Genomic DNA, 14,683 nt, shown 5'->3' with positions numbered 1-14,683 from the left:
TGCTGGTTGGTGCCTACTTACACTTATTTATTTTTAATATCTAACAGAGTAGCTATTTAACGCTTTTCCGAATCATCTGTAAGCACGTGACCATCAAAAGATTGCTCTAAACTAAGTCCAAATCAAAATTCATTTTTTAACACAAAGTAGCACTTTTGAACGTCCAGTATTCTTTTAAATAGACAAGACTCCGTATCGCCCACCATTCAGACAAACAGACAGACAGCGAAGCCTCAATCGGGTTAAGTTTACATACCCTTGAATATGTATTAAATAGTAAAAAGTTTGTAATAAGTAACTTGTACTTTACAAGTTTGGGGTACCCGCCATTTATCATACGTCAAAAACCATAAGCTTATTAAGATCAACGTATAAATCCGCAGCATCGTCTTCTGCGCAAGCGCCGACTGACAGCGACCACGACGCACCCGCAACGTACTATTAAATGTAAATTAATGACCATCTTCTCAAGCACAATCATTTTTTGATTTGTTGAGTAAATGAAGATGTATGCGTTTGCTTGTTAAAGTCGAAATGAGGTGCAATTTTCTCGTTATAAGTGGACTTTTTACGATTGTTCCTGTTTGGTTTTGCTTGTAAAACGGTATGCGGGAAATGTAAATGATAAATATCCTTTTGAAGATCAAAAATCATGATTTTTTTAGGTTGATTGTTCTGTAAATATTCGCTAAAAAATATGGTCAACCATCAAATTTATAACCGTAACAAACGTCGCTTAATTTATAATTTGTTACTATCTCTTTAATGCAAAAATGCTATAGCCGACCGGATCACTGAAATTTACAACCATCATGAATATGTTTAGGTATCACAACTCAATCAAATCCCCACTATAAAGTGGTCTTCTAGATTCTTCAGTTAAAATCAGATCACAGGACTGATTACAGATTTTGGATTCCAAAGTAGTTGCAATATGAAGTTATAGATCGGTTGTACCCTGGTTTTACTTTCACTATCCATGGGGATAAATAGCGAAAGTTTATAATTGGTCAATAGATATTACGGCGCCAGTGCTAACTGTGGAACTGACCACTTGATAAGCGTCTACTACAGTCAAAAGCAAGTTTATTTGGTCTACAACGGCACGAGAATTTGTATCAAAATGATGATAGACATGAGATAATATGCGAAAACCTTGATTCAACAAACGAAAGTAGGTTAACGGTCTTATATCGGTAACATTCAAAAATATTACTGACTTAAGTCTTCAAGGTACTTTCCTTGAATCTGAAATGGAATTTAAAAACAGAATGAGTCAGAATTTAAAAATAAAACTAAAATATGCATATACATACAGCCAGAAAGAAGCACTTATCGATACGACACTGCTATCAGCACTATGGTCCGTTTATTTTTATTTCGCCAAGTCGAACACCTCGTGAAATCTCTCATAATAAACCTCTAACGAGTGGCCATTTAAAATTCACATTCACTAAAATACAAGGCAAAGTTAAAGCATAAGCCAAATCGCGTCATGTTGGCACGGCCAGTAAATAAAATACCTCGAAGCAAAGAACAAAATAAAATCTAATTCTTAAGAACGGTTCGTCACTTGGCAGATTGAAAAGAAGGTTAATAATTGCTTTTTTTTTATCTACGATTATATCTCAGTGCTTTAAACTTGAATCAGTTTGTATGCCTTAATTAGCAGTTTGAGATTTTCACACCTTAGTATGTGTCATCTTAATGTTTGTCAATTATTATTTTGATGCTATTCATTTATTCATTTTTAGCGTATCTGTAGACCCAGAGAAGACCAGTAGTGTTGTAGCTATTTCATTTTTTTGTTGTCGAAGCGTCTCTTTATGATTATTTTAAGTATTATCTATAACCTCCTTAACTGTTGGTATTTATAAGTACTCATGTACTCAATTTCGATATCCCTCTAGGATTACCCAAAATTTTCCTGAAAAAGCCAATTAGTTATGGACTTTGAAGAAAGTACACTACTCACTACTAAGCTACCTACCTAGTAAACTCCCTATTAAAACTTTCATTTGAACTCAGATCAACATCTTTTTACTATAATATAATTCGCAGAAATTAAGTATTATTCTAGTACCTAATTTTAGATGTTAACCTTCTGAACCTAATTTCTCGCACAATGGCTTTACGACCAAGGGCCGTTTGTGTTTTACATACATTTTATTGATGTTTGTTCCAACCCTTTGATATTTTTCAAGGTATTTCTATAGCTAGTTATTTCTTTCATCTGTCTCCATAAGCTGTTAAGTTTTTTGACCACTGCTGGTCCAGTCATAACTCAAATATTACAGAAAATATTCATCTGGCCTACCACCACTTCGGATTCTTATAATTTGAAAAAAAGGTACTTCACCTATTGTTTTTTTTATGATTCTTTGATTATTGTTTTCCTGATAGCGACCAGCCTAAAAACGGCAACAATCGGCTTGGTTTTGATTTATGATACAAAATTTTCACTTATTTTGACATTTTATATAGTACAGTTTCTTTGACGCTATTTTGAACAAACAAACTGGGATTTGGTAAAGCAATTCTGTCGTTAACTATTTTAGTATGCGTAAATGTAGATTTACGACAGCTGAAATCATTTTTTCTTGAACATTCAACTTACATAAATATTTGAACAGTTCATACGTGACTACCTATCATGTATTGGATCACTTTTATATTCCTTGTGCTCACGTCGAAGGAGGGTTGTGAGTCCAAGTCTGATCTGCGAGTCCTGAAGGGCCGGGATGCCCACGATGGAGAATTTCCATTCGTAGTGATACTCTACCAAACATTCTATTTTGATAACGTGTTGAATTGGTCAAGGAGGTGTACAGGATCCATGATTTCTGAACTCTGGATGATAACCGCGGCGCACTGCATGACTGATGTCGAACTCGAAACCTTATACGTTATGCACACCAACTTTACCGTATCTCCTTTAGAAAGCAAAATGTATACGAAAGTGAGAAAAAGGTTTATACACCCAGCATACCATGATTACGTATTGAAAGGGTCTCATGAGATTAGAACATCTTTATATAATGATGTGAGTCTGTTACTTGTGGATAAGTTGGCTATGAGCACCTACGGGAGACTGTTGGCAGCGGACCATTTCACTATTATAGGACTACCTGTGATATACGTCGGTGGTGGCGACACACGTGAAACTAAGCCAGGAGTCGATAAACTCAGAGTCCTGCAGGTCGGGGAAGCTGGGGTTGTGTCCTGCGCTGGTCGTGATGCCCATGAGAAGTATGTCATTTGTATCGCTGCGAGGTGTGAAAATAGACACCAGAAGCCCTGGTTCGGGGATTCGGGAGGGCCTCTGCTGTATGATGGTCGGATAATAGGCGTGTGCTCGACTAGCGTAGGGGATGATGTGGTGAGCGAAGAGTTTTACGCGGCGATTAGTCCTCATTTAAATTGGATTCATGACACTATGAAGAATAATGTTTAAGCACATGAGTCGCAAATTCTAGCTTTGTATATAAATGCGAAAGTATATCTGACTACTGAACCGATTTGATTTGAAGATCTTGAAAAGGACTTTTGACTCTAAGAGGAAGAATGCTTTAAAGTTGAAAAAAATGACAAACTCAAACACGTTACTTTATATTAAAGAGAATTATATAAAGATTGAGTGATTGAGAATCATTTTTTTTTTAATTAACTTTCCGCCTTTACCACTGTCCAATAGGGGACTTTAAAGAAAGGAAAGGAATTAAAATTACAACTTAAAATACAGCCGCTATATTTAAATTGGTAAAGAAACCACTTGAGCCACAAACCGTTTGCAACTCACAGGAGAAGTGATTGACATTGGCAGTCAACAGTGTGCGACCTAAATAAAGTTAATACCTTATAAGAGAAAAAAATACATAACAATCATCATCATCCTAGCCTTTTCCTTAGTTTGTCGGCTTTGAGTCCAAGCGAATGCCAAACATAGATACCTTAACCTGTGATTGATCAAGTTTCGCACTTACAGCTTAATCACGAAATCATTTAATTATTAATTAGGTGTGGTGAAAGACGGTTTGTGTGTTTTTAAAATGTCAGTTTTGTTCAGGCAAGCGTCGTTATAGCCTGAATTCATCGGGACTTGTATTGTCTCGTGTATCTATAGCCTTACTTTTGAAAACAGGTATGATTTCGTAAGTATTGAATATGAAATATAAATTCCTTTCATCTCAATTTATGTACTCTCTAACAATAGACATTTTGACGACGTCAATTGTAACGAAGCTATAAATTTTATTGTTTAAGATGTTTATTTTAAAATATCAAATTTTATTTTAAATAACGGGATGTATGTATATTTCATGTGTCATTTTGTTGTGGTATTCTAAGCCCTTATGCCTATTGCATCCTAAAACCACAGGAGTTATTTTTATTAAAGCATCTTAATGAAGCATGAGGAAGGGAATGGCATTTTTTGAATGTCATTTTTTTCTTTCGTAAGCCAGCTGCAACAACTGCAACTGCATCTCCACTTCTTATTTTCTAAGATGGTGGCCTAGTTTAAGTATTCTTCTTACACAACGCAAATGCTTTGGTCCTGCCTTGTCCGATTCTCACCTTACATTTTAGAGACTTACTCCCAACAGAAGTAGGATCTTAATAGAACTGTTACCGAGTTGGGACTCTGTAACATGATACCGGCGCCAGTTCATGCAGTGGTACAAACTGAAACTACGTGATAGCTAACGATGCTGATAACACTAGATCAAAAAATCGATAACAGAATCAGAATCAGTCCGCGGGCTTATTCACCAATCCGCGGTCGGTGCGTGATGAATTGCAACACATTGCCAAGAACCGTCTAAAACTCGAGACACATGGTGGCTCAGGTTTAGCAGTAAGAGTCTGACACTACCATTCCTTCGCAGGAGATGACGGTGTCTACGTTACCAAAAAAACTATAATATTCCCAAACCAGTTTCGGCAATAATCCTGTGGACCGTAGATCCCAATTCGCAAGTAAAAAGGCATAAGCATCTAATGGTTATACCATTAGACAACATTTATCACACCGAATCGCATATTAAATCTTACCGCAATTCTCCGTATAACCTAACATAAAACTAGTACAGACCACAGACTACAAAACATTTTCGGAATCGAGTCGGATCAGAGCGCTAACTCATAAATCATGTGTCTAATCTTCGACAATAAATCTTCCACATAACTAAACTATTGGCCGATAATTTAGCTGTACTGTACTTATAATATATGGGCATACCCGCCATTATCGATACTACTCGATAGGATAAGCAGCAAGCTTTGGTACCATGAATTTTTAATGCGGAACATTTTTTTAAATTAACCACTTGATTTGGACGGTAGTATACCAAATAGTATGTTTATTGACGCATTTACACCTGTACTAAAATGAACTGACCTTATTAAATCATTTATGAAGAGTTTTCTTACTAAATATAGATACATGCAAGACGCAAAATCATTAATGAAGTTTTCTGACTTAATATAAGTGCAAGTCGCAGAGCCACAAGAGAAAAATGGCGAAGTTTCACAAAGACCAGTTTTATTGGCATTTTATGACCACGACCACTCCATCAGATATGTATATGACTCAGAAGAAGACCAGTCTTTGTCTAATTGTTCTACTACAAGGCAAACATCTGTACTCATACAAAGAAGAAACTAAAATCTATCCTTTGGCTAGCCTAAAGCTTAGTGATTACCGATTACTTAAAGGCAAAGTTTCCCACTACGAATCTAATCCGTAAATTGTTAGTCCATATTTTCTTGCGATTACTAAAAAATCTACTAATGCACATTTTAATACAACTACAGCTCACTACCTAGAACGTCCAAGTCAGAAGCTAGAACATCACATTATTAAAGGAAATTCATGTTCAAGTACCCTTAATTACTTAGCTTTAAAATGTAACTAAATAATACATTTTCATAGCTAAACAGCTCCTAGTAGTTAGTACTTAAGATCTTGCATTATGAGTACTGTTTCCACAAAGATTTGCATAAATTTCTTTCAAAGTATCGAGTTACAGAATTTATAAGTAGGTATTTAGGTATGAATAAATAAATTACTTATAAAGAATGGACTAGAATAATAAAACCAGTCGCACAAGCTAAGTAGGTAGGTTGTAATCATTTCAAATGTTTATTTCTATGCATAAGTTTGTTTATGGCTGTCTTATAGATTTGCATTTGTGCGCAGTTTATATTGATCGCCTGGTAACAAGACAAGGGACTCTTAGATGGTTCTATTGCACTGGGGAAGCATCATTGGATATTGTTGTTGGGATTAAATTATCCAGGATAAAGACAATAACCCGTTTATCACATTCCAATCAACGAATTTTATCGGTTGTAGAAGATCGAAGTAGCAGAGGATGGTCAGATCCATTTGTGAGTTGTGTATCTATGTAACTGATTGCTAAAGAATAACAACTTATTTGCAAATGCATTTAATATCTAGTCAGTATACATATTAGTCAGTACATACATTCAAATATTCTGATGGCAAACTGCTTACCTATGTCCATTATCCTTACCATCATACCATATGAATCATAATCTCGAAACCACTGTATGTACCAAACCTATACAAAATTATATAGTTAGATACATATACTACTACATACAAACCGTTCCAACATCTTACCATACATTTAATTTTAACGACCGGCCATAACTCAATCGACAGACTAGTATGTTTCGATCAATCGACAAAAGAACCATCCCTACGCGCATGAATTTCCCGCGCGTCGGCTCCCCACTGCGCACGCGCGTCGCGCCACGCCAACTGTCACTTTGACAGCGTATAAAGCAATAAATACGATGATAAACAACCGGCTTTGGTCAGAAAACAAACCGAGCGATTGAAATAAATATGTAATCATTTATTAAGTTATTGCCGTTCGCTGGTATTGTCTGCTTGTTTAAACCCGTTTCGAGTGCGGCGATAACGAATGGTGTCCGGACTCCGGCACTGTATGTCGAAAGCTCTTTGAATATAACGGAAGCTTCGATAATTCTGTTTTGGATGCGCGGGAATTATTTTATTGATATTTTTTTTAATAATGACAGTTTTTTTCTTAACTGTCAATTGCGGCAAAACGCATTCACGTTTACAGCCAGAAGGCAATTAAAGATAAACAGACGTAGTTTTTTCACAAAAAAAACACCGGTCTCTAAATATCTACACATTTATTAACAGCCTTATTATATTCTTATTCTACAACGGGAACCATCTTTGTGCGCCATCTAATCTTATGACTTCTCCATTCAGCATTGGATTCTCTACTATACTTGTGACTAGGTGAGCGAATTCTTCTGGCTTGCCCAATCGGGATGGGAATGGAGTCATACGCTTTATAAACTCTATCATCTTCTCCGGTAAGTATGATACTAGGGGCGTATCAAATATACCTGTAGGCAAAATAATGTTGGTTATAGAGATTGACCCCAAAATGCTTCCCTGAGGTAAGCCCGTTCAAAGTTGAGGGAAACAGTAGCTTCACCTTCATCGATATTAACACTCATAAATATTAGTATTTTCCTTAATGTAAGTATAAGATTGTATTCTATTATTACTACTACAGACTCCTGTTACTAAGCTTGTCAAAAGCTTAACGACAAACAAAAGAGAGCATAGGGAATAGGACAGAAACATGATTGAATCTTTCATACAATTTTTCGTCTACTTTTATTATAGTCAACGTAATTGGTACAAGTATTTACCTGGAGCGACAGTCACCACTCTGATTCCCTTCGATGCCAGATCTCTTGCTATCGGCAACGTCATGCCTATTATCGCCGCCGAAGACGCCGCGTACGCCGCCTGACCAATATCCCCCTCATATGCTATCGTCGACGCTGTGTTTACTATGACGCCTCTTTGCCCTTCCTTGTTTGCTTCGTTCTTGCCCATTAAGCCTGCTGCTAATCGTATTGTGTTGAATGTGCCTACTGTATTATTCTGTAACGAAGATTTTAGTATTAGAGCTGTCAGCCAAGTACCACTGATGGATATTTTGGCAGCATTTGGGATGGATAAGACTGACCAGTACAGAACTCTAAACGAAGGAGTTATTGCTATGAAGTGTGAAAGCTAGACGCCGTTATACGAGGTCTTACTTTTTACTAGCTCTGAGTAACAACTCATTAGACAATATTAGTGGTCCTTAAACACATAACATAACCCATTACGTAAGCACCGATACTCAAGGACGAAGGAGGTCCAACCTTAGTATAGTTACCGGCACGGATCTTGAGCGCTGAAGTATGAATGAAGTGAGGCGCGGGGCGAACTAAAATCAAGTGATTGGCCCGCAGCGCATCGCGTCATAGCCGTCACTCGTAATTCGTTCTTTGATGCAGTTGCTTGCACCTCAAGACGACTTAAGATTGGCGTTTTATTTTGTCATAAGTGTACGATACGCAATGCGATCCCACTCTTCCGCTGAGCGCTCAAGATCTGTGCCGATAACTAGACTTGACATATCCGTTTTATTGTGTACAAAGGGTCCTAACAGCTTAGAAATAGCCATTAAACGGTAGCCGGTAACTACTGTATTTAAGAAGAATCATAGTGACGGTCGTCGTAATTCCTCGTTTTGACTTTCTAATTAAAGGTTTTCAGTATTATCTTATAACATACTTGGAAGTTGCATGCTAGCCACAAAAGCATTAAAGTTATTACCTAGTAATTTTTAGAGTCTTTTATATACGTTACACTAATTAAGAAGTTAATTTTATCTCTAGAAAGGTTGCAATACTGGTTTTGCGTTAATGAAGAAGCTGTAAGTCGGTAGCTAATACGCGCCGGCGTCTAGCGCTTTCGATTTTCTTGAAGGAGAGAAATAATTATGCTACAATTTCTTTGTTTACTTAGTCATCTAGGCTGTGTTAGTTATTGTAATAATCGCTACTAAAACACAAAATAGTATGTGAGGCTGTGTTATACATAGAATGGTTAGTACAAGTTGTATTTTGAAACGTTTACTTTGGTGCATTTTCTCGTGTCAGTGTACGTTTTCGTATTACAACTTTTACCTATCCCTATTTTTATTTTGGCATACATATTTTCCTTATACCCGTGCAATGCTTCAAAAAAGAAGATTTCTAACAGTTTAACTGCTTCTCTTTCAGAACATGTTGTAAACAGACTGGTGTTACTCTAGAGTCAATTTGACATGATTTTAAATAGCGGATAGGTACCACTTCACAAAAAATTCGGCCTCCAAGCAAAAAAAGACCGTGAAATTGCAGTCAGAAGACTTCAATTCAATTCCATTTCACCAAAACGAAAATATCACAATTTAATGTCTGTTTATTTATTTTACAGGTTACGGTACAGGCATTCAAACAAAAAAGAAAAAGTGGTGTTAGCCATACTTACATTTACACATTTGGTAAAATGCTCAAGATCACAGTATTTATCTGAATGGAAGTTGTATATCTGATGTGTGGTGGACTGTCCAGCACAGTTCACTAGGTTGTCAAGTCTTTTGAACTTATCTTTGACAATGTCGAGTGCCTTGTTTACATCGGCTTCTGATGTTACCTGCAATGGGCATGGGGTGTTAATTTTGACCAATTTCATTTTTTTTCAAGCTTTTTTTGGAATTTCTGTGGACTAATGGTTAGATGTTAAATTATGCCTTTAAAATCGTGTTTAACAATTTTAAAGTTGATATTTTTTATTTTTGACTGAGTAACTCTGTTAAGTATAGTCGTAGAAGGATTGATAGTAATGTAAATAAATTTTTGTGGCCCTCTTAGTTAAGTGTTTATGTAAATATGGGAAGTTAAAAATAACTTACATATTAATAAATCACAAGGGATATAGATACATTACTATTATATTGCAATATAATTTTCACCATCAATTAAAATTCAAATTACTTTTTAATTGAGATATCTACAGATTTCTCTTAAAGTGTTAGCTAGGAAACCATAAATTCAGTAATGCATACTAATCATGGGGAGGCAATTAAAGTCAACTGGTAATGTAATGCCAAAGGAAACATAAACCATAGCCTACATCTATGATTATAGACTTGAAGGCCTTAACTTGAGAACTATGTACATGCCAATCAAGTGCTTATGTGCCTTTAACAAGTTTTATAAATGAATCATTAACTAATTACTGTAAATATACTGATTACCTATAATATTATTAATCAATTAAAAAACACCTGTTTCTTTTTCCTCGTTTTTGTCATATTTCCCAAAAACTAATTAGTGATACAAACAAAAATAGTGAAAATATTAAAATTAATTTTTAAAACAAAGCATAAAAATAGATACATGTAGGAAAATATATAGGCAATTATTTTTATTATCCTATTCGTAGAAGATCTATCCATCATTGCTGATTCCACAAGCCACATTGAATAGTTCAGCAATTTTGAAAGGAATCATAATTAATCATTCCTTTACCTTTGTGCAATCCACTCGTTGAAAGACCTTAATTCTGTTTAGTTATCAATAAGGCATTTTATACAATCGAATAGATGCAACCTTAAGCTTAATGCTTTTTACGTTGCGTACGAAAAAAAAAGTAAATTAAAAACTTACGCAGCCGGTGCAGGCGACTACATTATCACCAAGTTCCTTGGCCACTTTCTCGGCTCTCGAGCCCTGTATGTCAAGTATGACGACCTTACCGCCATTCTTCACAAATCTTTCCACAGTAGCTTTACCAAGACCCGAAGCACCACCAGTAACTAAGCTTACCATTCCCTGCAAGAGGTTATATTTGAGGTTATGTTTACAATAACAAATTTATAAATTAAATACATAGAGTTTATGGAACTAAATGATTACTTTTAGCATTTTTAATCGTTTGTTACTGATTTAATGAATACTTTCACATAAATTGCAATAATAAAAGTAAACACTTATGATAAAATAGTATGTCAAAATTCGTGATTCAAACTGACACTGTCACTATCCAAACGTCGAGAAATCACAGAATATTAATAACTTACATAGATAAAACAAATGGTGGAATGATAAGGCCTGGGTGTAAATTGTTTCCATGACCTGAAGACGTTGTCTCACTCGCTGGCAAATAAAATTAAACATTAAATTAATATTCTAAATTTAAATTCGATAGGGAAAAGGGATGAAGTGGTAGAGCGTGCGATAGCTTTGCAGATATGGAGTGTTCAGTTTGGGAGTTTCTTAATGATATTCTAATAAAGAATATCATTTTGCATTGGGGTTTCTTCAACATGTAATACTACTAAAATTGAATGTACATTTTTGTCGTTGTAGCTTCATTCAATAACTTCTGAAATTAGTCGTATTATAATGGCTGGTTGTGTGTTTGTTATTATTAAAATCCGGCTTGCTATTTGCATGTCTGGTGATATTTAAGTGACCTATCTGCTTCTTTGTGACAGGAAAAGTGTTAATTGAACATGGCTAAAGTCGAGCCGCCTATGTTCATATTGCCGAAGAAACGTAATGGCAAGAAACAGAATACAATAGCCAGCCATGTCGACCACATAATTACTGTACAGGTAAGATCTTATTTTCGCAATAATCAAATAAATATATGTCCGAATACCGTATTGTAGCTATAGTTCCGTTTAGTGTATTTTTTCGTTACTTGTATTTATTCAGATCACTAAATTGTAGGTTTTATTTGAAATAAGGGCAGACATGCGCAAAGGAAATCTTCCAGATTTTTATTTCAAGTAATATATTTTAACTTCGGGCATATTAAACAAAAGCGGGCAAAATATAATCCAATTCAAATAGGTCATTATTTAAGAAATATAATAAAACAAATGCGAGATTAAAACGTTTTAGTTTTTTGTACTTATTTATTTTCGGCCTGCATTAAATAAATGTTAAGATTTACATCCCTTTTTTTTTTGGTCTTAATGTAAATGTTAAAGAAAGATCGATGAAAGCAAATTGAAAAAAATAGCCATCAGTTGCTAAAAACCTGAAAACCCTAAATATGCCCAAAACAGTGTTGTAGTACATGTGTAAATAAATAAAAAATAATATTTTATCACAGGGTGCAGCTGATGAACCGCAAACCAAATACAAGAATGGTTTGTCACCAGTATCTGAGCATGTGAATGGGATCATACACTCAACCATGGAGGGGTTGAAATCCAACATGAAAATCAACCTTCCAATCATCAATGATGTTACTGATGAAGACTTCAATGACTGTAATGGAGACTCTGACCCACAAAAGATCCAGAAAAACGGATATCAGGCTTTGTCCACTTTAAACAACAGCCGCGAGATAATAGATTTGTCTCCGATATATGAAAACTCATCTGATGCCTGCTCTAGTCATGGAGACTTGAGAGATGGGAATGACAGTGACATACAGAAGAGTCTTAAAGTTCTGAACTCAGACCAGAATGAAAGCTCCTCAGCCACTCCAAATAGCTTGTCCCAAACACAATCTGAGAACAGCTTTGAAATGGGCAACATGACTGATAGCCTTAAGAACAGTGCCAAAAGGAAAAAACGAGTCAATATTGTCCCTGGGATCATGGAGTCTGAAAACACAGACACTGAAATAACTGCTCTACGCATGGAATCAGAGGGTTCAATTTCCCCTGAATGCTCTTTGACTGATAACTCTAGAGATGGGTACTTGACTATGACGGGAACAATAAAGAGAGGAAAAAAGAAGGGGCAGAATGTTGATGTCAAACTCAATATATCACGAGAGGAGCTGGAGATTATTGAGGCTGCAATTGTAGCTGAAGAGTACAACAAGATGGACATCTCTAAATGCTCACTGTACAACGGTCCACACATATTCCTCTTCAGTCTGATCTGCATACCGTTTGTTGCATGTATCTCAGCTTTGTACTCCTTCTATATGGGGACAATGGCTTGGTACAATGTCTTTTCTCATGTAACTGAGAACTTCAACTGGATTAAGAAGGCAGTGCTGGCTCCAATCGTGATTTTGGCCTACCCGTTTTTGATAGTAATTTTTACTATGGGGTTAGGGCTGTATGCTGGTATAGTGCAGCTTACGTTCAGTGCTGCCAACTGGTGGAAGGATGTGTGCGATTTTGAGAAAGGGTTCTACGGCTGGCTCTGTAACACACTGGGTATGTCTGAATGCAGTCCCTATGAGGTTGTTGTCCTGATGGATGTCAAGCCCTAGATACTTGAGAAGGGAAATTTTATTTGTCCATGAATATCAATTTTAACTGCCATTTTGCCAGTATTTGTAGGATTTTATATGTACTGAATGTCACATAGTAGGATTTTAAGTGACATTTAATTTTATTTATAATAATTTATGATGTGAATGTAATTGTCTTCTAATGTATTTGAAGACAAGTTTGCCCCTTAAATAATTCTTATTGGATGTTGAAGTAGAGAAATGTTTAGCATAAGGTTTTTCATCCATATTTGGAAAGGATATAAGTAAAAGAATTTTTGAGAAGTGATATTTATATGCGGAGTGGGAACAAGAAAGGTATACATTTTAGATCTCTTAATGTTATAAATGTAATCGAACTACAGATAGAACTGTTTTGCTCAATTTCTTCCATTGTGTCATTCCAGAAACAATTATTTCTAGTCATTTTGAACCTGTTTGGTTGCTTACTTGTTAACTTTAAGGCATATAATCATAGTGGTATTTAGAATAAGGTTTTTACATATCTACTAAACTTTTTGGTGTTCATAACGGCATGGGCCTAAGATGATGTAATACTAAACACCCATAGTGAAATTTCAACATGTTTATATACATTTTCCATTTTAAAACATATTATAATATGACTGATATATTACATGTTGCCAAGCACAAATTCCATGTTTAAAAAGCTTTGAAGCACTATAGTTGAAATAGAATTATTAGACAATTTTAAACATAGAATATTGTAATCATTGCAGTTTATGGATTAGCAGTAAAAATCAGTGTTATGCATAACAAATATTTATTGATTTCTATTTATTTCGAGGACATAATGCCGAAGCATTGTTTATTGTGACATTGTTATTTTTTTAAATTATTTTACCTTTTTTTGTATTTTGTAATGCGTAATCAACAATGTATGTTATGAAGACTGATGTATTCTAGTCACTATTGTGGTATCCATTTTCTACGCAATAAAATATTTTACAAAACTCAAGTTTGTTTAACTAAAACAATATCTACAACAATAAAAATAACAGCTATTGTCCAAACTAATTAACTAGGTTTCATGACGTGTCTTTCTTTTGACTCTGCGCATCCTTGGGCGAGTTTGCTTCTTTATTCGCCTGTTTGAATTCAGCATCAATTCTTTCTTTTGCTCTTACTATTTTCGACTGAAGATAGAACGTGCCACCTTTAGATTTATCGTTAACAGAGAATAAATGGTCGTAGTTCTTATTGATCTTCTCTGGTTCTAATTTATCTAAATTTAATATCTGCATAGCTTCTTCTAGCGTGAGGCCGGTGGATGCATTTGCAGCAGCTCGCCTGGTACCTTCAGGTCCGCCACCAGCTCGCTTAGCTGCCTCCTGAGATGCAGCTATTTCTTGTTTGAGAGCCCTCGCAAACGCTCTTCCTACCACTTGGGCGCCGAGAACTATGATTTGAGCGATGTATTTAGCCATATTTTCATTACTAAATATTATGGTGTATCTTTTGACATTACGACATTATTAAGCAAAATAAATGTCCCTTTTTGGAGGTTATATTGCGTTC

The 14,683-nt window shown here is 35.5% G+C and overlaps 4 protein-coding genes across 4 annotated transcripts; 2 read left to right on the top strand and 2 right to left on the bottom strand.

The window, feature by feature from the left end:
- The first annotated feature begins 2,653 nt into the window (after positions 1–2,653).
- On the top strand, positions 2,654–3,454 carry LOC113499551 (serine protease ami-like). The gene has a single exon (XM_026880065.1). It carries the CDS (start codon positions 2,654–2,656, stop codon positions 3,452–3,454), a length of 801 nt encoding a protein of 266 aa, XP_026735866.1.
- A 3,720-nt stretch (positions 3,455–7,174) lies between these two features.
- On the bottom strand, positions 7,175–10,920 carry LOC113499310 (3-hydroxyacyl-CoA dehydrogenase type-2-like). Its single transcript, XM_026879731.1, has 5 exons — positions 10,816–10,920; positions 10,567–10,731; positions 9,386–9,550; positions 7,726–7,963; positions 7,175–7,413 (listed from the first exon to the last, which is right to left on the bottom strand). Exons 1-5 carry the CDS (start codon positions 10,822–10,824, stop codon positions 7,220–7,222), a joined length of 771 nt encoding a protein of 256 aa, XP_026735532.1. The 5' UTR covers positions 10,825–10,920; the 3' UTR covers positions 7,175–7,219.
- A 91-nt stretch (positions 10,921–11,011) lies between these two features.
- LOC113499309 (transmembrane protein 169-like) lies at positions 11,012–13,813 on the top strand. Its single transcript, XM_026879730.1, has 2 exons — positions 11,012–11,516; positions 12,023–13,813. Exons 1-2 carry the CDS (start codon positions 11,415–11,417, stop codon positions 13,142–13,144), a joined length of 1,224 nt encoding a protein of 407 aa, XP_026735531.1. The 5' UTR covers positions 11,012–11,414; the 3' UTR covers positions 13,145–13,813.
- A 98-nt stretch (positions 13,814–13,911) lies between these two features.
- On the bottom strand, positions 13,912–14,667 carry LOC113499311 (mitochondrial import inner membrane translocase subunit tim16). Its single transcript, XM_026879732.1, has one exon. The coding sequence runs from the start codon at positions 14,590–14,592 to the stop codon at positions 14,194–14,196; it is 399 nt and encodes a 132-aa protein (XP_026735533.1). The 5' UTR covers positions 14,593–14,667; the 3' UTR covers positions 13,912–14,193.
- Between the last annotated feature and the right edge of the window lie 16 nt (positions 14,668–14,683).

Source organism: Trichoplusia ni, chromosome 12 (genome assembly GCF_003590095.1).
Source record: "Trichoplusia ni isolate ovarian cell line Hi5 chromosome 12, tn1, whole genome shotgun sequence".
NCBI classification, from domain to species: Eukaryota; Metazoa; Arthropoda; class Insecta; order Lepidoptera; family Noctuidae; genus Trichoplusia; species Trichoplusia ni.
Note: the sequence above shows the minus strand (reverse complement) of the source record. Positions and strands in the feature narration are given on the sequence as shown.